This window comes from Bos mutus, chromosome 10 (genome assembly GCF_027580195.1).
Source record: "Bos mutus isolate GX-2022 chromosome 10, NWIPB_WYAK_1.1, whole genome shotgun sequence".
NCBI lineage: Eukaryota > Metazoa > Chordata > Mammalia > Artiodactyla > Bovidae > Bos > Bos mutus.
Genome location: NC_091626.1, coordinates 34,839,424 through 34,866,776, shown reverse-complemented (window position 1 = coordinate 34,866,776; position 27,353 = coordinate 34,839,424). Strand labels below are relative to the sequence as shown.

Genomic DNA, 27,353 nt, shown 5'->3' with positions numbered 1-27,353 from the left:
AAATGGTGTCATAAGTCACTATTTCATTTAATCTTGAATCTTATCACTTAAGTAATGAAGAAACTTATGGAGATAGACACAAGAGCTTTGAGATTTCTGAAATCACATCTCTGTGGAGGATTGGGTGAGAGTCATGAGATACGAATTCCCAGCTGAATATAAAGAATTGTGTAAATATCCTTTATGTGACAATATGAAATAAAAATATGATCTTAATTATTAGGGGTAATATTTAAAGATATGCTATACTACAAATAAGTTTTGTTACATCCAGGAACGCAGTCCTATATTAATTAGACTTTCCGCATCATCTCTCCATATATTGTATATTAATTAATGTTCATTAATTATAATGATTCCATATTTCTGGAAAGCAGACTTTTCATTAATAATGTACTGGTTTGCATAGTTATATTATTTTTAATATACAGTAATAAGTTATTCCTTCTCAACTCTGTCACTTTGGAAGGTGATTTGATTTTATTTGTTTTGGTGCATTTCTCCTCAAAAACTGAATTAAAGGACTCATCTTTTCACTTATAGGAAATGATGAATGTTCATGACCATTATCAGAGAATGAAACATGTAATTTCAGCTGACAAATCCAATCCGGAAAAATCCCTCGACTTGATAAAAGATGATTTTTTTGACAATATCAAGAACATAGTTTTGGAGCATCAGCAGTGGCACAAAGACAGAAAGGTTTGTAGCTGTCTGATACGTCACCTTTGCATTTGCATCGTACATGACTGGCTGGACATGGGTTGAGGGTGTTGAGAGGCAGCCTTGTTTAGTGGCTACCTCCTGTGAAATAAAGATCTGCAGGGCTTAATTTCCTTAGTTTTAGCTTTACCAGTTATTAGCTAGGTGATGTTATTTAATGTTTTATGTGTAATAATATTATATAATTATAATTGCAACTATATAATATATAGTTTAATATCCATTTAATATATATGTATACATTATGTAGTATACATAATTATAAGGAAATAAATAATCTTGGTGTACCATGGATTTAGTACAATCTTTATAATTTAGCGTTCTCTGGAGATTGCACACAGACCATCTTTAATCCAAATCCTACACATAACTTTTTTTTTTCTTTACATAGCATTGTTCCTAATGTTTTAAAAACTTGAATTAATTACCAACATTTAAGTATTTGTGGTCTTAAGATTCCAGACATCTGACTTCTCTTAAAGGTGAGAGGTTTGGTTATACCGGTCCTGCTTTGCTGCATGGCAGCGGACAGCTAGACTTCAGGGTGGCTTCTCCCATTGTGACAGAGCGCATGCTCTCTGTTTACCAGTGCTCTACCTGCCTTGGTTTAACTGTTTACAAATCTCATCAATGCATATCTTCCATTTAGTTTTCTGACCCAAATGCTGATGCTAGAGCTGCCCATATTCCATGTTAGTCTTTTCAGCTAAAGAAACTTTACCTCTGAAGGCCAGCCTTGCTAAATTTCCCTTTGAAACCACTTCTCCATCTAATTTTACTAAATACTTCTAGGAAAAGGATAAAAGAAAAAAACAAGTAATTTCTTATTACTTACTGTGTGTTTAATAATGTGTTAATGTTTTCACAAATGCTAGAAAGGCATTTTTACGTGTTATCTTTCATCATTATGTGTTATATATCAGATTTGTTGCTACTTTTGGCTTATATAAAGGATAATGGCTCAAAACTCAATTTTATAAAAGATGAACAAGGAAAGTGATGAGATAACAGCCTTGGGAAGAAGGAAATAATTTGCTTCCTCTATGGACATTTATTTTAATGTTTGACTACTTTAAGTGCTACAAATGGGTTGCACAGATGACCTGGGCACTTACATAAACATTTTTTGTAGCACTCTTTTAATAACTCATTTTAATGATCATGACTAAGACCTTTGAAAACCTGAAGGAAAGGAGAATAAACCAATTCTCTCGCCACCACATAAATCTGCATATTATCTTTCATTAGTTAGGATTAATTTTTATTGATTTTATAATTCTAATGAAACCTAACCATGATCTTAATATCTGGTGGTGAGCCATGCTTCAGTACTTGTGAAATACTCTTTTAGTTTTTCAGTAATTAAGTAAATGATTTCCATTGTTCTGAAAATAATTTTCAGTTAATTTTTAGTTGGTTTGAATTGTAAATATGTAAATATAACTTACTTTATCTTTTAGAAACCACCCTTAAAACTGAAAGTTAAAGGAGGAGAAGAAAAGAGTGAGAGAAATTCACAACAATCAGAGGTCAGAAAAATTCATTATATGATTGCTTACGAGGCAGAGGTTTGGTTAGCTTCTTTTCATTTTATGTGTGGCTGTGATTCTGTGTATTAACCATAACATCCTGTGGTCAATATTATATTAATACATACTTCAGAAAATTCTGTAACATGGGTTCTGTGAAGAGCTAGTCTGTTCTTTCCTGGAAATCTTGTGAAAGACCACATCAGGTATAGACTGGGCATGAGAATGTTCACCGTTTTCAGCGGGAAAGGGGACAGATGGTGGTGGAAGGTGCCCTCAGTCCTTACAGGGGCAGAGGAAGACTGCTGTAATGCTATGTCTTTTCTCCCTGCTTGTCAGTCTTTCACGTAGTCTGCAGCTTAAGCTACTATTCACTGCTTTCTGCCTTCAAGGTTTTCATCCATCTTAGTGAATGAGGCAAAGAGCCATCTTTGGGCATAGGCAGATGAAGAGGGAGTGGCATAGTCACCAGGGCTCACGGCTTTCATTCTTATCCTTTTTAAATCTTGAATGAAAACAGTCAGTAGCCATGGGGTTGTTATCATGGCCCCTGTTAGAAAGTAATGCCATGTCTATGTGTCTTTACTTAATATGTGTCCAATAAATGTTAGTTTCTTTTACCCTAACCTTCTGTCTTGAATCTTATTTCTGGTAAAAAAAATACTTAATTATTCGTAATTTTACTTAATGTTTGTGTGTTTTAACTTTTTCCCCTTCCGGTTTGTTTTTACTTCCAGAGATGTGAAAGGGCAGAATCATTAGCGAAAATAAAATCAAAGGCCTTTTCAGTTGTTGCTCAGGTACGTTATTTATTTAATAAGGTAATTTAGAAATTTACTTGATGCTCTTTTAATCACATTTTAATTTTTTCATCAGAGTAACACCTCTGCATAATTTAAAAAATCTAATAATACTATGTAGCTTATACAGTTCAGCAGTCCTGCTCCACCACTTCCTGCCCCTGGACTTTTGATCTCAAAAGGCAGCTATCTTCCCCTTTTTCTCTTTTAGTTATTTTTTCCTGGTATTTACCTGGAATTTTGATCCCATTGTTCTTTATTAATAGTCTTCCAGCTTCTAGTATTCCTAATTATGAAAGGTTTTAGAATTTTATCTTTATCCCCAGAGCTCTGGATTTTCATGATAATGTACCTTGGTGTAGGTCTTTTTTTCCACCAGTGCCCTGGGCTCTTATGATTGATGTCCTTTTGATCTGATAGCCTTCCGTTCTGATGGATTTTTCTGTAAATGCTTCTCTGATCGAATTCTTTGCTGCAGTTTTGCTTTTTTTATTTTCTGGAACTTTTATTTTCTTCTTCTTTGTTTTTATCTATTTTCAGAGAGCTTTCTTTATCTTCTGAACTATTATAATGGATTTTTTAAATTTCTGCTGACATTTTTTCATTACTAAGATTTTTTTTCTTTTCTCTGAATCTGTTATTAATTAAAAAATGGATTTCTTCTTTTTTCCCCCCCACCGTGGTTCAATATGTTTATCTATTTGAGGATGTTAATTACAGTTTTTTGATGTTTCTTCCTTTTCCCCCAGAATTCTTATTTTTGTTTATTCTGTTCTCTATCTTTCATTTTGGTGACTTTTTGCAAACGTTTGAAGATCTTGAGATCATATTTGCTGCTGCTGCTGCTGAGTCGCTTGAGTCGTGTCTGACTCTGTGCGACCCCATAGATGGCAGCCCACCAAGCTCTCCCGTCCCTGGGATTCTCCAGGCAAGAGCACTGGAGTGGGTTGCCATTTCCTTCTCCAATGCGTGAAAGTGAAAAGTGAAAGGGAAGTCGCTCAGTCGTGTCCGAGATACCCTGGTAGCTCAGTCAGTAAAGAAACTGCCTGCAGGTGCAGGAGACCTGGGTCCAATCCCTGGGTCAGGAAGATCCCCTGGAGAAGGAAATGGCAACCCACTCCAGTATTCTTGCCTGGAAAGCCCCATGGACAGAGGAGCCTGGTGGGTTACAGTCCTTGGGGTTGTATGAGTCGGACACAACTTAGTGCCTAAACCACCATTTAGAGATACAGCCTTTTAGTCTCCATGTTTTTCTTAGATCTAGCCATTTTTATCAGAGAGCAAGCTGGGGGAGGAAAGTAGTAAATAAGCCCAGCTGGCAGTGTTCTGGGTGCCTACAGAGAATCCACTGACAAGCTCACCATTCATTCCTTCCAGAGACTTCATTCAACACCCCTGCTTCCAGTAAGAGGCTTTACCCCTTCCTTAGCTTTTCTAGTGCTGTCAAAAGCCTTCAGATGCTCTGGCTTAGCCTCTCCAGAGAGCTCACCTGTTTTGTACAGGAAGAGGTCAGTTGTTCAGCTTTGAGGCTGGAAAATGGGATACTATTCCTTCTGTAGATTTTTCACATATCTACACATTTTTTAATGACCCCAGTTCCTGATCTACTTGGACCAGCTTTCCTTGTTCACCTTTCTTCATTCTAAGTCAGCCATCACTTTTCTGCCTCCAGAATGTGTTGTTTTGTTTACAGCTATATTGTTTCCTTTTATGTCCACTTTGTGAGTTCATTCATTTTTATTCCTCTCCTCCACTTTTAGTGGGGTTTCAGGAAGGAGCACTGATAAACTTATGTGCTTCATCTCATATTTTTTCCTGGGATTTTTTTATGAATCTGAAAGTGTCTTTACTTTGTGGGAAACTACTATAATTCTCTGGTTGTTGAAATAAAAAGGAATAAATGAAAAAACTGGAAGTGACTATAGATTAGTTAAGTGTTACCAATTTGCTTTACTGCAGTTTTGAATGAAAGCATCAGGACAATAAATGAATTATTCCAAATTCTTTTAAACCAGAACTATTTCCATATTGCATAGGCAAGTTGTTGTTTAATTTCTTAAGATATTATGAAGTACTTTTAAAATTATTAAATAATTAAATTATAATCCCCATAAATTTTTATAAGAATGTGTCATTGCATGGTTGTGGTTTTTTTTAATTATTGAGGTACAATTAACATGTAATGCAAGGTAGCTTTTAAACTGTTGATAATACATGTACCACATAGATGACATTGACTGAAAACTGTGTTAGTTAGAGCTCTGCTTAAACAAGGGAATTTATTGACTGATGTAACTAAAAAGTCCTAGGACTCTACCTCTATTTCTCATCTCTTATATTGCTTTCACTATCTTCAAGTGCTATTCATGACAACTCCAGCCTTCCCAGCTTTTGGTTCAGTGGAAAGGGAGAATTTTCCTTTCTAATAGTTAAACAGATTTCAAAAATTGAGTTACATCAGCTATGGCAGATCACACGCCCTTCCCCTGGTGGCCTTGGGGATGTGAGGCTTATTTTGACTAGATTGGGACCACATGACCATTTGGAGAGCCAGGCATAAAGTAGTTTCACTTGAAATACGTGGTGCTAACAAAGGAAAATAAAATGTTTTTAGAAGAAAAGGAGAATAGGTTGTTAGCTGGGAAAAATATACTTGTCCTTTTTACCTCCACTTCCAACCATGCATCTACAACCGTTTAACCCAATAAGGAAATTTTAACCCAGTTTGAATAGATGATGATGACAGCTGCAGGGACCTCTTCCTGTTATAAAGATAAACGGGTATATACACCTGTGACAAATACTAAGCAAGCAAGTATCCTAGTAAAGTACTTTATGACAAGTATTTCTGTAAATCTTTCCTCATCTTTGTCTATCTGTTTTGTCATTCCCTAAATGACCTGTTGTTCATTTGGCCAGTCATGTCAAACTCTTTGCAACCACGTGTACTGTAGCACCTCAAGCTTCCCTGTCCCTCACCATCTCCTAGAGTTTGCCCAAGTTCATGTTCATTGCATCGGTGATGCCCTCCAGCCATCTCATCCTCTGATGCCCTCTTCTCCTTCTGCCCTCAATATTTCCCAGCATCAGGGACTTTTCCAGTGAGTCATCTGTTCACATCAGATGACCAAAGGACTGGAGCTTCAGCTTCATCATCAGTCCTTCTGGTGAATATTCAGGGTTGCTCTCCCTTAAGATTGACTGGTTTGATCTCCTTGCTGTCCAGGGGATTCTCAGGAGTCTTCTCCAGCACCACAGTTCAAAGACATCAATTCTTTGGTGTCCTGCCTTCTTTATGGTCCAGCTCTCACAACCATACATGACCACTGGGAAGACCACAGCCTTGACTGTATGGACCTTTGTTGGCAGAGTAATGTCTCTGCTTTTCAACACACTGTCTAGGTCTGCCATCACTTTCCTGCCAAGAAGCAATCGTCTTCTGATTTCGTGGCTGTAGTCACAGTCCGCAATGACTTTGGAACCCAAGAAGAGGGAGTCTGTCACTCCTTCCACTTTTTCCCCTTCTGTTTGCCATGCAGTAATGTTTTGCCATTCCCTAAATGACGTATTGTTGGATTCATTTTGTGATTCATTGTGATTAATTAGATTTCTAACTGTTTAGGCATCGAAGTCAAGAAGGCACCGTCAGGTCAAAGTTGACTTTTCTGATTCTGAATCCGGCCAAGTACAAACCAAAACAACTAGGAAAAGAAAAAACAAAGAAACGTTGAAACCAGCAGGAAAGAAAGTGTCTTCCAGAGACAGAGGTACCTTTTGAGAACCTTAAAAAGGGAGAATGGGTCTTACGTACTGTCTTCCCTCACCATGTTTTCTTGATTAAAAAGCATTAGATACTTGTTTAAGAACCTTGTGAGATTAATATTAGAAATAAATTGTCTTAGATTCTTGGAATCTTACTACTGAGAGGAACCCTAGAAGTCATAAAATTGGTCGTTTCATAGATGATAAAATTTAGGCCCATACAGATTAAATAACTTGTCCAAGTGATATGGTTAGTTATAGAATCAGTTTAGAATTATCCATATTATACTTCATTAGTAATTTTTGTGTGTGAATCAAACTTACATGTAGAATAAGTTATGATAAGTAGCACATTCTATAAACCATATTTTCCACTATCTGTACTAACTAAGCTGTACCTGCTTTTCTTTTGAAATAGCTTATCTATAAAGTTAACTTTGCTGTTTGTTTTCTAAAAACATGAATTCATGTACTCAAGTAGTTTAATTTTTGAGCACTGCACAAATATATTCACCATACATAAAGCTGGAATCTGATTAGCAGGCTCAAGGGAAAAAAAGTATTAGAAACATACTAAATATTTAGTGCCTGATATAAGAAGCACAGAGAAAGCCACTGCAGCAGTATATGAAGATATGTTAATAGCCTTTTCGGAGAAGGCGATGGCAACCCACTCCAGTACTCTTGCCTGGAAAATCCCATGGACGGAGGGGCCTGGTGGGCTGCAGTCCATGGGGTCACTAAGAGTCAGACACGACTGAGCGACGTCACTTTCACTTTTCACTTTCATGCATTGGAGAAGGAAATGGCAACCCACTCCAGTGTTCTTGCCTGGAGAATCCCAGGGACGAGGGAGCCTGGTGGGCTGCCGTCTCTGGGGTCGCACAGAGTCAGACACGACTGAAGCGACAGCATAATAGCCTTTTAGCATGTTTTTTTCCTATATTGAGATGGTAGAGGGAGAATTACAGTTTAGTACCTTTAATATAGTCCAGATATGATAAGTTCCATCAATTAATGCATGAAGTGCTTTGAGAATTCAGAGGCAGAGATACTACATTTGTTAAGGATAATTAAGAAATACTTCCGAAGGAGAATTTTTTTTTAGTTTTCTTTACAGGACTAGCATGTATTGTGAAGAAAGCTGTTAGGCCAGTCTCATAAGTATTAATGGAAAAATTCTAAGTTACATGTATCAAAAGAATCTCAGATACAGAACAGCTTTACTGTGTACATTCATTCTATGATGCAGGGATGGTGCAGTTAGGAATCTATGAATATGATTTGCTGTGTAAATAGGTTAAAGGGGAAAATGTGAATTCATTTTAATAGTTACCCAAGAAAACATTTGATTAAGTCTAGCATCCATCTTGATTTTAAAAAATAGTCTCTAGCTGTTGGGAGTCAACAGACTTTCTGTAAGGGGCCAGATAGTAAATATTTTAGAGCTAAGTGGAACTTTCATACATTTTTTGTGGGAATTCAGAATGGTAACTCCTAGATCTATACTCTGGAAGACTGTCAGTTTCTCATAAAGTTAAACATATACTGACCATGAAAAACTGTCAGTTTCTCATAAAGTTAAACATATACTGACCATATAACAGCAATCCCACTCCTTGATATTTATGCAAGAGAAATAAAAACTTACATTCACACAAAAATTTGTATATCTAAGTTTATTGCTGCTGCTGCTAAGTCGCTTCAGTCGTGTCCAACTCTGCGCGATTCCATAGACGGCAGCCCATCAGGCTCCGCCGTCCCTGGGATTCTCCAGGCAAGAACACTGGAGTGGGTTGCCATTTCCTTCTCCAACGCATAAAAGTGAAAAGTGAAAGTGAAGTCGCTCAGTCGTATCCAACTCTTAGTGACCCCATGGACTGCAGCCTACCAGGCTCCTCGGTCCATGGGATTTTCCAGGCAAGAGTACTAGAGTCAGGTGCCGTTGCCTTCTCCGCAAATGCAAGCTAGAAAAGAAATTAAATGAAAGTTCCTTTTCATCTGAAAGGTTTGACACATGTAATTTGTGAAAGATCACTTCCTTCACTAGTCATATTTTGTTTTACTTTATGTAGTTACCTAAAACATTTTCATAAACTCTGAAATTAACTTTTAAAGATGGCTGAGATTTGTTATTGAATTTACCTAGGTGTATTAGGGAGGATTTAACCCATCAGAAAGAAAGTACAGTAAAATGTGATCTGAATTAAGATCTTTAATTATAACTCAACTATTCCAGCTACTATTATAGCTCAGAAGGTATTGTAAATACTTTGAAGCAGAGGTAATTTGTTATTCTTCACCTTAATAAATATTCAAGTGCTTACTAAAAAGATTCTCTTTAATCAAAAAGTTCATTAAAGTAGAAAAGTATTTTTGATTTCTAGGGATTTGTCCAAGTGACAAAAACAGGACATTCATTACAGGATTATTTGAAATGGCAAAGATTGTTAACAACTCAAATGTATAACATTGAAAAATTGTGTACATGAAATTTTTGTCCATATAAAGGAATACTTTGCTGTTCCTAAAAAGCTGGAGAAAGTTTTCTGTATACTGACATGAAAATATGTCCAAAATATATTGATACATTGCTTAGTGAAAATGTTTTTTTAAAGACAAGTATGATTCATTTCTTAATAAATACATATGTAGACACAAAGCTACTATAATATAAAATAGATAAACAACAAGGTCCTGCTGTATAGCACGGGAAAGCATATTCAATATCTTATAATAAACTACAATAGAAAAGAACCTGAAAAAGAGTAATATGTGTAATCAAGTAATCAAGGCTTCCCTGATGGCTCAGATGGTAAAGAATCTGCCTGCAATGTAGGAGACTCGGGTTTGATCCCTGGGTCAGGGAGATCCCCTAGAAAAGAGAATGGCTACCTACTCCAGTATTCTTGTCTAGAGAATTCCATGGACACAGGAGCCTAACAGGCTGTGTAGTCCATGGGGTAGCAAAGAGTTGGACACGACTGAGCGACAACACTATACACACACACACATATATACACACACATATGTATGTATAAACTAAATCACTTTTTTGTACACTAGAAACTACATTGTAAGTGAACTATAATAAAAAAATATGTAGACAGAAGTTTTATATATATATATATATATATATATATATATATATATATCTTTGAAGAAACTAGATGCATATAACAGAGGTTAATTCTCAGGGATGGGATCATGGAAATTTCTAAGTCCATAAATTTCCATAATGTTTGACTTTTAGATGATAACCATGTTTAGTAATCAGGAAAAATCCAAAGATTAAAAAGCAAACAAATATAAAATAATTCCTTAGACTACGACAAGATTGACATGAAAAAAGGCAAGGTGGGTGGAAGTATAGGATACGAAGGTTCCATTTTATGTGGATTGTGACTGCTGTATTGAAGAGTTACTGTTAATATAGAAAGATATGTTGAGAACTGGATTGTGACCAGGCCTGAAGTGTGGAACCAAGAAATTAGGACTTCATTTAGTAGGCAGAAGGGAGTCTTGTGAGACTGCTAAGCAAGCAAGTGGTATGACCAGTTTTCTTTGAAGATCAGTCTGGCAGTAGTATGGTAGTTAGGTGGGAACAAACTGAAAATAGGAGCTCTAAGTAAAAGGCTGTTGAGGAGTAATGAGGATCTGGCCAGGTTGTAGGAATTAGACAAGTAGACTGACAATTAGGAGAGCCAGCGGCTATCTACAGGTAACCACATACAGAGGCTGGTGGAGAGAGATGAGACAGGGACGCTTACAGCCTCAGCAACTGGGGGAATGTTGGTGACTTTAACAGACTAAGGGTCACAGGATGAAGATTTCATTTGGGGGAAGAACTTGCCACAATCTGCCTTTCCAGGCTCAATTCTTGTAAAGGGTGTCTAATGCATAAATAAGTGCTCACGTATGTTGATTGGATTTACCCACTTTGTATTACTTAAGCTATACCTGTTCACCATTCCTAGAATATAACATGCAGGCTTCTGGAAGAACATTAGTTAATAGTAATGGTGACACATGATGGTGAAGATGATAACAACTGTTGCTTATGTAACACTCTTCCTTTTTAATTTTTTTAAAATTTTAATTAATTTTTTTTAACACCAAAAACATTTTGTATTGGGGTATAGCCAAATTAACAGTGTTGTAATAGTTTCAGGTGAACCATGAGGGACTCAGCCGAACATGTACATGTATCCATTCTCCCCCAAACTCCACCTCCCATCCAGCCTGGCACATAAAATTGAGCAGAGTTCCATGTGCTATACAATAGGTTTTTGTTGGTTATCATTTTACATATAGCGGTGTAACACTTATTTTCTGCTGAACTTTTTTCCCACGTCCAAGGTCACCTAACTAATACTTAAAGCTGAGACTTGAGTGGCAGTCTGCTTGAATCGAAGCCTGAGTCCTTAACTCCATACTTGTTATCTCTCACGTAATTGGAAATGTGGCTCTGGAGCTCAGATTAGACATGCACTTAAGTAATTGTCGTATTCTAGCTGCATGTCCTGTAATCATATGTGTTGAGATGGAGCAATAATCTGTGACTTATAATTGCATCCCATAATTGTGATGAGCTTGGAGCAGAGGAAAACTATCAACCTAACACCCCCTAGGAAGTTAGCTTTGTGGATAACTGAAGTTAATGATTTAAATGTCAAAATTTACTTTTTAAACAGTTAATTATTCTGGTTGATACCTTTCTAAAGCATACTACATGTATATGGTTCTTGTTTTCTACAATGTGCATTTATCATTTTTACAGGTATTTTATGCTCTCCTATTTTCTTGAACAGTGTATCCTGAACATAATTTAGTATTCACTTTATGATTCAGGGTTTTCATCATGAGCATATTCTTTTTACTGGATTTTGTAATATAGTAATCCTATCAGATACCTCAAGTTGATCATTATACTATGGCTTCGGGACGCAGGACTGTCCTTGTTTTTCTGGCACATTTGTTGTGGTAGGTGTCTTTATGTTCTCAGTGTGCAAACATAGCAGTTTTTTGCCCTTTTGCTGCTTCTTTAACTAGTGGGTTTTAAGAAGCAGGTTGGCCGTTCGTTTCAGTTTTATGTAAAATAATTAGGTTTTGGATAAAGGCCTGAGGAACGTATCGTGAGCTTTTATAGCTTTTATTTAATATGTTGACTCTGAGATAAACATCCTGAAGTTTTGTGTGTTCACTTCTTGGTTCCTAGCTGCATAACTGGATGAAGCATTTTATTTTGTTTTTAAGAGCTTTTGGAGAACATTGCCTTTCTTTTTTAAACTTATTCCTTTAATGTAGAAATGATATCTAAAATGTAGTTAATCATCATGTGACTAGATGAAGGTTTTCTTGCACAGCTGACAGTTTTAAACTCAGAAATCCTTCCCTTGACATTGTTGCATAGATTCCCTTAGGTTATAAATGTGGGTTTGAAAAAATCATTAATAGTTGATATGGATGGACATGGCGCAAGATTGTTAAGAGGAGTATTAGTAATTTGGGATAGATTGTACTGATTATAATCTTGGTTTGAATCGTGTTTAAAATGGAAGCTTTTTGCTAGTTAACTTCATCTAAACGCTGGGCTGGAAGAAGCACAAGTTGGAATCAAGATTGCCGGGAGAAATATCAGTAACCTCAGATATGCAGATGACACCACCCTTCTGGCAGAAAGTGAAGAGGAATTAAAAAGCCTCTTGATGAAAGTGAAAGTGGAGAGTGAAAAAGTTGGCTGAAAGCTAACATTCAGAAAACAAAGATCATGGCATCTGGTCCCATCACTTCATGGGAAATAGATGGGGAAACAGTGGAAACAGTGTCAGACTTTATTTTTCTGGGCTCCAAAATCACTGCAGATGGTGATTGCAGCCATGAAATTAAAAGATGCTTACTCCTTGGAAGGAAAGTTATGACCAACCTAGATAGCATATTGAAAAGCAGAGACATTACTTTGCCAGCAAAGGTCCGTCTAGTCAAGGCTATGGTTTTTTCACTGGTCATGTATGGATGTAAGAGTTGGACTGTGAAGAAAGCTGAGCATCGAAGAATTGATGCTTTTGAACTGTGGTGTTGGAGAAGACTCTTGAGAGTCCCTTGGACTGCAAGGAGATCCAACCAGTCCATCCTAAAGGAGATCAGTCTTGGGTGTTCTTTGGAAGGACTGATGCTAAAGTTGAAACTCCAATACTTGGACTACCTCATGTGAAGAGTTGACTCATTGGAAAAGACTGATGCTGGGAGGGATTGGGGGCAGGAGGAGAAGGGGACAACAGAGGATGAGATGGCTGGATGGCATCACTGACTCAGTGGACATGGGTTTGAGTGAACTCTGGGAGTTGGTGATGGACAGGAAGGCCTGGCGTGCTGCAATTCACGGGGTCACAAAGAGTCGGACATGACTGAGCGACTGAACTGAACTGAGAGCAATCTCTTCATTCCATAAAATCTGCATCGCATTAAGATGCCAGCATATGTGTGTTCAGAGCAGAAAGCTTAAACTCATTTTTATTGAATTTGTTGCCTTCTGTACTGGCAGGTACTTAGTAACATATATACTCTGTGAAATACTGTGTTATAAAATACTTGAATCCATATTTGATTATTCGTGGTTAATTGAGGCCCTCCTCTCTGCCAGGCACTTTTCTAAGTGCTGGGGATACATCAACCTAAACAAACCAGAATCTGTCCTTGTGAAGTTTACATTCTAGTGGGAAGAGGCAGGCTATAAAGAGACAAATTACTACAGATAACAGGTGGAATAAGTGTTGTGGAGAAGAATCAGGAAGCATAAGAAATAAAGAGTGACTGTGTCAAGGGATTGCCATGAACAGAAAATGATATGCTGAATGAGACCTGATACGACAATGGTATTTGATAATTTGATGAGGATATTTCTTCCGGCAATAGAAGGTTGCTATAGACGACCTCCAATCTTAACTGTGTTTCTGAAGTTTGTGCACATTTTCCTAGTCACTGTAATGTGATCTTACAATTGTTTGTTAAGTTAGTGAATAATGATCCTAAAGGAACAGATTTTGTGTGTGTGCTTGTGTATGTGAGAATTGCCTTATTTTCAGGTTGTTTTATTTAATAATGGTTCTTGGACAGCATTCTGGTGTTCAGCAACTGATATAGAATATTTGTCATTAAGTCCATATCAGTCTTAAAAACAAAAGACTGTTAACTTTAGAATTACATTTGTGATTAACTTGAAGTAACACATGATTATTCCATGGTGTCTACAGATATAACTCATGCTGTGTGTGATAAGGATTGAATCCTGTATCAGTGTTTGGCTAATTTTGTTTCTTCACTTTTCCTCTGTTTTCTTTAATGGAAGAATTAGAGGCTATTTTCAAAACATAGGTATAAATATATTAATACTTTAAAAAATGGTGTGATTTTAAAATGCATATTTCTGTTCACCATTACAATTTTAGCTTTTAAACACCTAATATGTGCTATTATAGTCTTGTCATAATTTGTGTAAAATTTTTCTCAAAGGTTAACATTCTTTGTTTTCATATAAAATTACTTGTTTAACTATTTCCAGGTGACATGCAGAATATACATATGGAAGATAAATCTTTAAATCTGAGTATGCCTGTGGTTACAGAAGAGGATGAAGAGAATGAAAGTTTTAGTGAAACAGGTACAGATGAAATTTTGTCAAACTCCTTGTAGAGCATCAAGGTTTAGAACCCAGAAGAGCATGACAACTGTGTGTTCCTGTGATGTTTTTATCTTTGGTACACTGGAGAATTTTACCATTAATCATACCATTAATCCTGACACTTAAAAGTAAGTGATAATACAGTAAATGGATGGATATGGAGTGGCAGCGGTCAGTGGTCAGTGAAGGAGAGGGAATACATCGTTATTAGTAAGTGAATATCTGTAATCATGAGGGTTTCTGAAATGTATTCCTAACAAAGGGCAAAGTTCACAAAGTGAGTTACTGGATATAACTTTTTAAAAAATACTTTATTGCTAAAAATTTCTCATTTCAAATTCTAGTAAATGTAAAATTTTCACCTATGAGATGATGATTGTAACTAAGTGGTAAATTGCACAATGTGAGTTAAAATGGCTATACCTTTTTGTGCTGCTGTGGTTTTCATAATTTATAATATTTATTAAACAATAGTTTAAATAACTATCTCTAATAATAATTACAGTAACATAGAGAATAAGTCATATTTAGCTGGCTAGGCTTGATATTTAGTAATCCATCAATGATAATGAATGTAATACATATCAAGAATCTGCCTAATGACTTTTCCATTTTGGTGCTGTATTCATTCAGCAAACATTTATTGAGTGCCTATTATGTTTGAAGTAGTTAGCGAGGTATGGGAATATAAAGATATATAGTACAAGAGTTTTAAGAACTGTTTTATTTTGATCACAGTGAATAGATCTGAGGAGAGTGAGTGGGTCATAGTGGGCCTAAGGTACTAATGAATCAGATCAGTCCAAGTTCCAAAGAACCTTATGGCTTAGTGTGAAAAAAAAAACGACCCAGTACATTATGGTAAAGAGACAGGGTGCTATGGAACCATACGGAAGACAAAGACAAGAGAATATTTGTTGCTTCAGAAGTCTGAGTGCTTCTGTGATTTGCTTGTGTCAGCGTAAAACAGTTCTTTATAATCCTATATAGTCCTGTATAGTTTCAGACTATAGTTGCTTTCTAGTTTTGTCGCAAGTAAACAAACACGTGTACACTTTTATGGCTACCTGGCAAGTCACATTCTAAACTCTATCAGAGTGCGAGTTTTTAAAATTTGGTTTTTATTAAATACATAAGCATATAATTTAATACTTAACAATTTTATCATACTGATTATAAGAAATGATGGACTTCTGACATTGACTCCCATTTCTTATTCCCTGAGACAACCACTTTTAACTCTTTCGTAATTATTTTGGCATTGACCTCCATGTTTCTAAATAGCATGTTTATATTGTCACTTATTCATATTTCAGTTCTATGAATTATCTGTTGACTTTGCACACTGAGGAGGATGAGGATTTAGTTTTCGTTAATGTAACAGGTGCACAACATAATGGATATTTCTGTGCACTACAAGGTGGTCACCATGAGAGAGAGAGATACATGTGACGGGTTAGCTCTGTCACCATACAAAGATGGTACAGTATAATAATTTTATATATTCTTCACCTCCCAACCCAAACACATGATACTTCCTATCCCCCATCCTCCAAGTATAGTCATTATTTTAGTTACGTGAGTATTCAGCATTTATGAAACATTATTAGCAGTAGGGCCATCTAACATAATCTGTGATTCTCCCTTAATCTGAGCATTTATTGTTGGCCTTAGAGAGTTAATAACTTTTTTGCCTTATTAATTTGTTTCTTTATGTACTTATCACTAGTTTATCCTCAGACTATTGCTCAATGTATAAGCCTTCCCCTTGAAACACTTGAGCACATTAGGCATTTTATCATTGTCATCTTTTTAAGGAGGTCTCCACCGGGTCTCAGACTTGCTTTATGTACTCTTGGCCTGATGCTGCTGCCTTCCAGGAATCTGTTTTCTTTTTCTTCTTAATTTTGTCTCTGTCTTTTCTCATTCCTTTTTCTGTCATCTTCTTTTAGTTTTCATTGATGGGGAATATTTCTTTCTTCTGTGTCTTCCATAATTTTCATGTTTTGTATCTTCTGTTATTTGCTTTGTTTTTAATAATCAGTGACTTTAGGCTCTCGACTGTTTCTAGATGGAGACTTAACTTGGGTATTGGTCATGGAATGTGCCATGGTAGCCAAAAAGATGCTACCTTTTTGGTATGGTGCTAGTGTTTTGGGCCAGTGCTAACAGAAAGTGACTATGTCAGGTGGAAAGCAGTTGACATCTCAGTCACTTTCTGTTAGCGCTGGCCCAGATACTGTTCCGATCTGGCATGCTGGGCCTATACTAACTATAGGGAGGGCATACCCATAGGAAACGACCTCCAAGTAGCTTATTATCAAGTAGCATTTAGGATGATTGGGATCTACATTAGTAAGTCTACAACTGCAATGTCATTTTGAAGGGAAAAACTCATGTATATGTCAGGTTTAAGATGTCTTGTATCATTGTTGTGAAGGTGTTCTTACTGTTATACCAACCTATTTAGTTTAATGTGTGTTATCAATTAAGTATTCTTTTTTAGATCTGACAGACGCCTTAATTTTTTGTCTTTAGAGTTCACAGCACCCAAGAGGAGAAGAAAACAGAGAACAAAAAGCTAGGCTTCCCATTCCAGTATCCTTGGACTTTCCTGGTGGCTCAGCTGGTAAAGAATCCACCTGCAAAGCGGGAGATCTGGGGTCGATCCCTGGGTTGGGAAGATGCTCTGGAGAAGGGAAAGGCTGCCTACTCTAGTATTCTGGCCTGGAGAATTCCATGGACTGTATAGTCATGGGGTCGCAAAGAATCAGACACGACTGAGCGACTTTGACCTACTCACTTACTCACATGTAAATGATTAGTTATTTTATATCTACAGTTTGATAACAGATTTGTTTATGATGTATATTAACTATTTTATATATTATGTTGTAAAGTGCACTAAAGTTTTTGCCTTATTTGCTTTATTTTTGAATATTTGAGACAATATAGTCAGCTTATATGATTGATAATTTAGGAAGCTCAGTTTCTACTTCTATAATTGATTAAGTATCCTTTGATGCTTGTTTTAAAGCTCCCTTTGGCCTAACATGTCAGTATGTATACATGCATGTTTGTGTATGTGTAGATATATCTATGTATGTGTCCATTTATGCATATAATGTGATTAGTCAGCACACTGGGTACAACATTTAAATACTGATTATTTCTAGTAAAACCTTTAAGAGTGGTAATATATATTTCAGAACATGTCTGTGGCACAGAAAGTTGGTACTCGAAAAAAAAATTCTGTAGCTTCGTGAATGTGCCTCTCTGTTAATTTCTCATTTGAGAGATTTAGATGGAGATTGCTTCAGCCATACTGTTTGAATTGCTGCCAGTAGCAGACCACCTCCACATCATGTGGCTGGCTCAGCCTGTCTTAAAGTTGATTATACTCCAGGTTGTTTTCCCATGTGGTATGTTCAGGAATTCTGCAAATGCCCTGTGAGTGAAAATAACTAATGCTAGCCCAGATAAAAATTTCATTTATTAGAATCTGTGCTATAATGTTAGCTGTGAAACAGAATTGTTTCCCTTGGCTGATTTCAGATTTTTCTGATAATTGATGGACAGTTTCTATGATGTGTTTACTGGACAGAGCTTCTAGGGTTTAAATATTCTAGCATTGGGGCATGCAGAGATGTGGATCCATTACCTGGTGACTTATATACCAGGTTATTTGCTAAGCTCTTTCTGATCATTAAACTTTACAAACATTGTATAACCAAAACAGTGAGTTTCCCTGTTATTTTTTCACTACAGTACTTTTAAAAGGTATCATTTCATTTGTACGATTAAAAAACTGTTATCTGTGGATGATAAACGCCTTGCCCACATTCACGAAGTTAGTGATGCACCTAGGATACACACACAGGGCTCTGGCTTATAATTTCAGAGTCAGTTTTATATAAGCCAACACAAGTGGAAATCCAGATGGACTGAAAGCAGTAAAACCCCACTTCAGATGGCGTAAACAGTAAGGAAAGTTTATTTGAAACCAGTTGAGCTTCAGTGTCGGTGGCTCTGGGTTATGTAGGGTCTCATTGCCATGATGGCTTCATTTACCCAGGTGTGGATCTTTAGGGAAAGCTTTATATCAGTGTAGAGAACTGTTTACCCTCCAGCTGAGGGGCAACCTTGCAAAGCAAGCCTTTTTAGGACAGTAGTCTCAGGCCTGCTCTGTTACCTCTAATGCATAGTTCATTTCATTTTTCACTATTTCAAACAATGCTGCATTGATCTTTGTGTGTGTATCTTGACTCACTTACATTGGTGTTTCTGCTGGATCAATCTGATCTACACATGAATTTGTTGAACACTGTGTATATATAAAATTTTGGTAATTATGCCAAATTGAACTGTAAAAAGCCTGCTAATTTACATTCCTGCTGCTGCTGCTGCTGCTGCTGCTAAGTCGCTTCAGTCGTGTCCGACTCTGCGACCCCAGAGACGGCAGCCCACCCGTCCCTGGGATTCTCCAGGCAAGAACACTGGAGTGGGTTGCCATTTCCTTCTCCAATGCATGAAAGTGAAAAGTGAAAGTGAAGTCGTGTGCAGTCGTGTCCGACCCTTAGCGACCCCACGGACTGCAGCCTACCAGGCTCCTCCGTCCATGGGATTTTCCAGGCAGGAGTACTGGAGTGGGGTGCCATTGCCTTCTCCACATTCCTACTAACAGTATTTGCAAAGGACCCTTGGACTTCCCTGGTGGCTCAGATGGTAAAAAATCTGCCTGCAGTACAGGAGACCTGGGTTCAGTCACTGGGTTGCAAAGATTACCCTGGAGAAGGGAGTGGCTACCCACGCCAGTATTCTTGCCTGGAGAATTCCATGGATAGAGGAGCCTGGCAAACTAGTCCATGAATTTGCAAAGAGTCAGACATGACTGAATGACTAACACTTTCACCATTACGTTATCAGTCTTTGTCAATTGAATACAGCAGAATCTTAAGAGCAGAAAATGTAGAAGGATAAAAAGCAACAAAATTGGAGTACAGAGTACATCATGTGAAATGCTGGGCTGAATAAAGCACAAGCTAGAATCAAGATTGCTGGAAGAAATACCAATAACCTCAGACATGCAGATGACACCACCCTTGTGGTAGAAAGGGAAGAGGAACTAAAGAGCCTCTTGATGAAAATGAGAGAGGAGAGTGAAAAAGCTGGCTTCAAACTTAACGTTCAAAAAACGAAGACCATGACATCCAGTTCTATGACTTAATGGCAAATAGATGGGGAAACAATGGACGTAGTGACAGACTTCATTTTCTTAGGCTCCAAAATCATTGTGGATGGTGACTGTCACCATGAAATTAAAAGCTGCTTGCTTCCTGGAAGAAAGGCTATGACAAACCTAAACAGTGTATTCAAAAGCAGAGACATCACTTTGTCGACCAAAGTCCATATAGTCAAAGCTATGGTTTTTCCAGTAGTCATATACGGATATGAGAGTTGGACCATAAAGAAGGCTGAGCGCCAAATAATTCATTCTTTTCAACTATGGGGCAGAGAAGACTCTTGAGAGTCCCCTGGACAGCAAGGAGATCAAACCAGTCAATCCTAAAGGAAATCAACCCTGCCAGAATATTCATTGGAAGGACTGATGCTGAAGCTCCAATTCTTTGGCCACCAGATGCAAAGAGCCAACTCATTGGAAAAGACCCTGATGCTGGGAAAGATTGAGGGCAGGAGGAGAAGTGGGCATCAGAGGATGAGGTGGTTGGATGGCATCACCAACTCAATGGACATGAGTTTGAGCAACCTCTGGGAGATAGTAAACGACAGGGAAGCCTGGTATGCTGCAGTCCATGGGGTCACAAAGAGTCAGACATGAATGAGCGACTGAACAGCAACAACAAGCCCTTCTAAGATCCCATTTATAACCCTTTTCTCTTAATGCCTCAAATGTCCTAACTGTGAGTGGATATATTTAAAACGAGGAAACATTCCCAATCTCCTTAACACCCAGTTAAAGTGCTTGTTTCCTGAGACAGACAGAGTTGTACCATCTGCAGTTTATTTTATACTGCCAAGGGAGAGATACAGAACCAGCTTTTAGGCAAAGATTTTGTCTTCTATAGGGATTTCCAGAATAGTGATATGATTGTCGTTCAGCTTCTAAGTCATGTCCGAATTTTTGAGATCCCTGAACTATAGCATGCCAGGCTTCCCTGCCCTTCACTATCTCCCTGAGTTTGCTCAAACTCCTGTCCATTGAATCAGTGATGCCATCCAACCATCTCATTCTCTGTTGCCCCCTCTCCTGCCCTCAGTCTTTCCCAGCATCAGGGTCTTTATCAATGAGTTGGCTCTTTGTATCAGGTGACCAAAGTATTGTAGCTTCAGCATCAGTCCTTCCAGTGAATATTCAGGATTGATTTTCTTTAAGATTGACTGGTTTGATCTTGCTGTCAAAGGGACTCACAAGAGTCTTCTCCAACACCACAGTTCAAAAGCATCAATTCTTCGGCACTCAGCTTTCTTTATGGTCCAACTCTCACATCCATACATGACTACTGGAAAAACCATAGCTTTGACTATAATGGACCTTTGTCAAAGTGATGCTTCTGCTTTTGAATACCCTGTCCAGGTTGGCCATAGCTTTTCTTCCAGGGAGTAAGTGTCTTTTCATTTCATGGCTGCAGTCACTGTCCACCATGATTTTAGAGCCCAGGAAAATAAAATCTGTCACTGTTTCCACTTTTCCCCCATCTATTTGCCACAAAGTGATGGGACCGGATGCCATGGTCTTCGTTTTTTGAATGTTAAGTCTTAAGCCAGTTTTTTCATTCTCCTCTTTCACCCTCATCAAGAGGCTCTTTAGTTCTTCACTTTCTGCCATTGGGATGGTGTCATCTGCGTATCAGGTAGTTGATATTTCTCCTGGCAGTCTTGATTCCAGCTTGTGTTTATCCAGCCTGGCATTTCACATGATGTACTCTGCACATAAGTTCAATATGCAGGACGATAATATACAGCCTTAACATACTCATTTGCCACTTTTGAACCAGTCTGTTTTTCCACGTCCAGTTCTAACTGTTGCTCCTTATCTCGCATACAGGTTTCTCAGGATATAGGTAAAGTGGCTTGTATTCCCATGTCTTTTAGAATTTTCCACAGTTGTGATTTGCCTAGTCAAAGGCTTCAGTACAGTCAATGAAGCAGTAGTACATGTTTTTTTGGAATTTCCTTGCTTTTTCTATGATCTCATGGGTTTTAGCAATTTGATCTCTGGTTTTTCTGCCTTTTCTAAATCCAGCTTGTAAATCTGGAAGTTCTTGGTTCACATACTGTTGAAACCTAGCTTGAAGGATTTTGAGCATCACCTTGCTAGTATGTGAAATGAGCATAATTGTACGATAGTTTGAACATATAAGGAAATGCATTAACAACTTTATCCAACTGGTTTGAAAACTTATAATTTTTTAATCTAAAAGCTAGAAAGTAAAACATTTCTATCCTAGTTCTGCCACTGATTCATTGTGTGTCCTTAATAAATTCATTATGTTTAAATCCTTTTCTTAGCTGTAAATTCAAGATAATCGAGAACCATTTACTAACTTCAGAATATTAAGAACTGCATATTGCTTTAAAAATGCAAAGATATGAATATTGAACTTCAAAATAATTACAGCTGGAAATTGTAAGATTTTAGAAAGTATTTGGATGTCAAGGAAATGAAAGTGATTATTAGTGAATGTGGTGATTTTTGAGGTGATTTTCTTAAGTAATAATTGAAAGCTTATGTGTTTACACAGATCTTCAGATTGATGTGAAACAAAGCTCTCATGACTCAGTTCACAAGGAAGAGTTGGTTTTTTCAAGTTGAATTAGGTATGCTGTATCAGTCAGTCAGTTCAGTCACTCAGTCATGTCCGACTCTCTGCGACCCCATGGACTGCAGCACGCCAGGCCTCCCTGTCCATCACCAACTCCTGGAGTTTACTCAAACTCATGTCCATTGAATCGGTGATGCCATCCAACCATCTCATCCTCTGTTGTCCCCTTCTCCTCCTGCCTTCAATCTTTCCCAGCATCAGGGTCTTTTAAAATGAGTCAGCTCTTCGCATCAGGTGGCCAAAGTATTGGAGTTTCAGCTTCAGCATCAGTCCTTCCAATGAACATTCAGGACTGATTTCCTTTAAGATGGACTGGTTGGATCTCCTTGCAGTCCAAGGGACTCTCAAGAATCTTCTCAACACCACAGTTCAAAAGCATCAATTCTTCAGCGCTCAGCTTTCTTTATATAGGCTCTTCTAATAACCTATTTCAGGGATAACATAAAGGCTTGATATACAAGCCTATATATTAATATATATAGAGAAAATATATTGAGGTGTCTTTAAAAATGAACTCTATGGGCTGAAAATTACTCTTGCTTTGACATAAAGAGCCTAGGAAAATAAGCAGAGTTGTTAATGGCTTCCCAACCCACCCTTGATTCTTGAATTAAATTACGGTTTGAAGAATGCCTGCTTTTTAAATGGCATTGAGAAGACTGGGTGCTTAACTAGCCACATTTTCATTTATCTTTTGAACAACTGTGTAGTAATTTTTATTGCACATTAAAAAAAATTCCCTGTATTAAAGTAATACAAAGTCTCAGGCTGTATAACCTCCTTTTATGTCGTATTTTTTACGCTTGGATTATTTGGTTTAATATGCTATATACTGCAGGTCTGGAGTTTTTAAAGAACAGTTTAGACATGCTCCTTTAGGTTTCAAGGCACACTCACATTATCTTAAATGCTGAAGGCTTATTTTAAGACTACAGAGGACAGGAAGGTGACCGCCTCATCGAAGGCATGGCTGGGAAAATTACTGTCTTGTAGTGGGCACAGCAGCTCTCATAGCTGGGTAGTGCCCTCAACTTTGATGTCGATATCCACTGCTCAGTAGTCATCATGTACCTATTCTTACTTGGTTTACCAACTTCTCCCTGCACATTTCGCCCTCTGCAGCTTCTGTTGTTCCTGAAAGAGGTTCTGATTGATTCTATTATAATCCAAAAGAGAGCCCCCTCACTCTCTTTTCTTCTAAATCATTCTGGCCCTCTAAATCATGTCCAGCCAAAGGATGGCTGCCCTTAACTAGGGCAGAGACACCTGGTATAATTGACTGTGGCCAATGCAATAGGTCAAAGCCGGAAAAGTGAAAGTTGCTCAGTGTGTCCAACTCTTTGGGACCCCATGGACTATATAGTCCATGGAATTCTCCAGGCCAGAATACTGGAGTGGACAGCCTTTCCCTTCTCCAGGGGATCTTCCCAACCTAGGGATCGAAACAAGGTCTCCTACATTGCAGGCAGATTCTTTACCAACTGAGCTATCAGGGAAGCCCCACAAGCCAGAGGGCACAGCCAATTATGTGGAAGGACCCAACTCGGACAGCCTTCCTTAAAGAGGCTGTGAGCAGGACAGACAGGCCTTCAGAAAATCATGGGTTTCTTAGTATAATCATGATGGGTTTAAAATGATAATGATGATCTACATCATTGTCAATATTGCAGTTTCAGGAAGAAATCAAAGTAGTGGCAAAATGTACACTTGACAAATAGCAGCATTGCACAGCACTTAAGAGAAGTTGCTCTGGGGCCAGACAACCTGGGTTTGCTCTGGGATTACAGTATGCATCTGAATTAGTAGAACCTACCTGTAATAAGTTAGGGATGTGGATCTTTGACTCAGTATAATTCCATTTAAAGCCCCCTTTCATCCTTTGTCATACTGTTACATATTTTAGTTCTATATGTTATAAATCTCATTATACATTTTTTCTCAATTTAAAAAAAGAAAACATAAAAAAGTATATTCGAGTTACCCAGATAGGAACTTTTTGCAGTGTTCTTTTCTGTCATGCAAGTCTTTGCTTTCCTGTGGAATGATTTTCCTTCAGCCTGAAGAACTTCTTTTAATATTCATTTCTTGCATCTCAGCTCTGTTGGAGAAAATTTCTTTCAGGTTCTGTTTGTCTGAAAATGTCTTTATTTCACCTTTTATTTTGAAAGATATTTTTACTGGGTTTAGAATCCTAGGTAGGAAATGTTTTTCTTTTTATCCTTTCAGCACTTTAAAGACTATTCTACTCGTTATCTTCAGCCTTCATTGTCTCTGATGAGAAGCTAGTTTTCATCTTGTTCCCTTGTATATGACGTGCCCTTTTTCTCTGGCTGCTTTTGACATTTTCTCTTTATTTTTGGTTTTCAAGTTTGATATGACGTGCCTATCATGGCTTGTTTTCTCAGGGTATCATCTGTGTTTTTCTGCAGCAGTCTCTTCTATTTCCAGGACTCCGGGTATATGTGTATTGACTGCTTGTACTGTCCCACAGGTCATCGTGGCTTTTTGCCCCTACTGATTTTTCTCTCTGTGCTTCAAACTGAATGATTCCTTTTGACTTCAGGTTCACAAATCCCTTCTTTCATTATTCAATATGCTGTTAATCTCATCCAGTAGGAGTCTGACCAGTTTTAGGAGTCTCCTTGGTTCTTTTTTATGGTTTTTATATCTCCACTGGAGTTTTCTATTTCTTTGCCCATTATATCCATCTTTTACTTCAGTTTATACTTAGCTGCTGCTGCTAAGTCGCTTCAGTCATGTCCGACTCTATGCGACCCCAGAGATGGCAGCCCACCAGGCTCCCCTGTCCCTGGGATTCTCCAGGCAAGAACACTGGAGTGGGTTGCCATTTCCTACTCCATTATACTTAGCTAGTTATTAATATTTTGACACCTTTGCTAGGTCCAATATTGGGGTTATCAGTGTATGTGTTTCTATTGGCTGTTTTTTTCCCTGTTGACTGTGGGTCACATTTTCCTATTTCTTTTTCTGTCTAGTAATTATTTTTATTGTATGAAGATGCATGTTAGAGACTCTGGATTCTATTATCTCCCTCCAGAGTGTTGAATTTTGTTCTAAAAGGCAGTTCAGTTACCGCCAGAGCATTACAACTTGGAGAGGTTTGTGTGTAGGCTTGTTAGGCTGGATCTGTTTTGGTTTTGTCCTTAGTTTTAGGGCAGATGACTTAGTCCTGGTATGTGCCCCTTATTTCTTAGGTGTGCCCCTCCTTGTGTTTAGTGGAAAGCTGACAGTATTTGCCACATTACTCCATCCTGTCAGGGCTGAAACTTTGAACTCAGGGGCAGCTTGAGCCAGTAGATGCTGAAATATCTGCTTGGCACTTTCAGGTCGCCAGCAGTTTATTTGCCGTGGAATCAGTGGAGTTCTTGTCCTGCTTGCAGGCTAAGATCTGAGATAATTTTACACTCACATTTTGGGGCTGCCCTCCCTGCAACTGCTACTTTCAGGGATTTTCCATTCTGACTTCTAACCTGACAGCCCCAACTCCATTCTCTGACTGCCCAGGTAAGACTTAGTCTCCTGGTGGCTCAGATGGTAAAGAATCTGCTTGCAATGCAGGAGACCTGGGTTCGATCCCTGGGTTGGGAAGATCCCCTAGAGGAGGGCATGGCAACTCACTCCAGTATTCTTGCCTGGAGAATCCTCATGGCAAAGGAGACCGGTGGGCTACAGTCCATGGGGTTGCAAAGATTTGGACACGACTGAGGACTAAGCACACACGGCACACCTGTCTTGTCCCATGGACAAGGGTGTGCACTCAGGTGTGATGTTACAGAAACATGGATCTCTCCCTTCAAGGATGGCATGCCCTACAGTTTTTAATCATAGAAAAGAACCAGATGATAGCCTCCTATTTACCTGGAACTTATTGAACTTTGTTCACTGGATTTGTGTCAAGTGTCTCCTAGGTTATCAAGATTCCACTTAGCGTTCTTTGGGAGTTTATTAACTCATTTAGGTCCCCAAAGTGCTGTTTGATCATAATTTAATGATAGACTAACCTAATGGCTTGAAGTAGCCATCATGGTCAACAAGAGAGTCTGAAATGCAGTGCTTGGATGCAATCTCAAAAACGACAGAATGATCTCTGTTCGTTTCCAAGGCAAACCATTCAATATCACAGTAATCCAAGGCTATGCCCCAACCAGTAATGCTGAAGAAGCTGAACGGTTCTATGAAGACCTACAAGACCTTTTAGAACTAACACCCAAAAAAGATGTTCTTTTCATTATAGGGGACTAGAATGCAAAAGTAGGAAGTCAAGAAACACCTGGAGTAACAGGCAAATTTGGCCTTGGAATACGGAATGAAGCAGGGCAAAGACTAATAGAGTTCTGCCAAGAACATGCACTGGTCATAGCAAACACCCTCTTCCAACAACACAAGAGAAGACTCTATACATGGACATCATCAGATGGTCAACACCGAAATCAGATTGATTATATTCTTTGCAGCCAAAGATGGAGAAGCTCTATACAGTCAGCAAAAATAAGACCGGGAGCTGACTGTGGCTCAAATCATGAACTCCTTACTGCCAAATTCAGACTTAAATTGAAGAAAGTAGGGAAAACCACTAGACCGTTCAGGTATGATTTAAATAAAATCCCTTATGATTATACAGTGGAAGTGAGAAATAGATATAAGGGCCTAGATCTGATAGATAGAGTGCCTGATGAACTATGGAATGAAGTTCATGACATTGTACAGGAGACAGGGATCAAGACCATCCCCATGGAAAAGAAATGCAAAAAAGCAAAATGGCTGTCTGGGGAGGCCTTACAAATAGATGTGAAAAGAAGAGACGCGAAAAGCAAAGGAGAAAAGGAAAGATATAAGCATCTGAATGCAGAGTTCCAAAGAAAAGCAAGAAGAGATAAGAAAGCCTTCCTCAGTGATCAATACAAAGAAATAGAGGAAAACAACAGAATGCAAAAGACTAGAGATCTCTTCAAGAAAATTAGAGATACCCAGGGAACATTTCATGCAAAGATGG

General features: G+C 38.1%; 1 protein-coding gene across 2 annotated transcripts in view; it reads left to right on the top strand.

The window, feature by feature from the left end:
- SNAPC1 (small nuclear RNA activating complex polypeptide 1) overlaps positions 1 to 25,267 on the top strand; it is a 35,414-nt gene extending 10,147 nt beyond the window's left edge. The window contains exons 5-10 of one of the 2 annotated variants that reach the window (XM_070377753.1): positions 544 to 702; positions 2,184 to 2,252; positions 2,990 to 3,052; positions 6,675 to 6,819; positions 14,376 to 14,474; positions 17,034 to 25,267. In XM_070377753.1, the coding sequence (XP_070233854.1) occupies positions 544 to 702; positions 2,184 to 2,252; positions 2,990 to 3,052; positions 6,675 to 6,819; positions 14,376 to 14,474; positions 17,034 to 17,080 (582 nt within the window). In that variant the 3' untranslated portion in view covers positions 17,081 to 25,267. The remainder of the gene's footprint in view (positions 1 to 543; positions 703 to 2,183; positions 2,253 to 2,989; positions 3,053 to 6,674; positions 6,820 to 14,375; positions 14,475 to 17,033) is intronic. The other variant, XM_005890695.2, reaches the window with a different exon arrangement.
- The last annotated feature ends 2,086 nt before the right edge of the window (positions 25,268 to 27,353 follow it).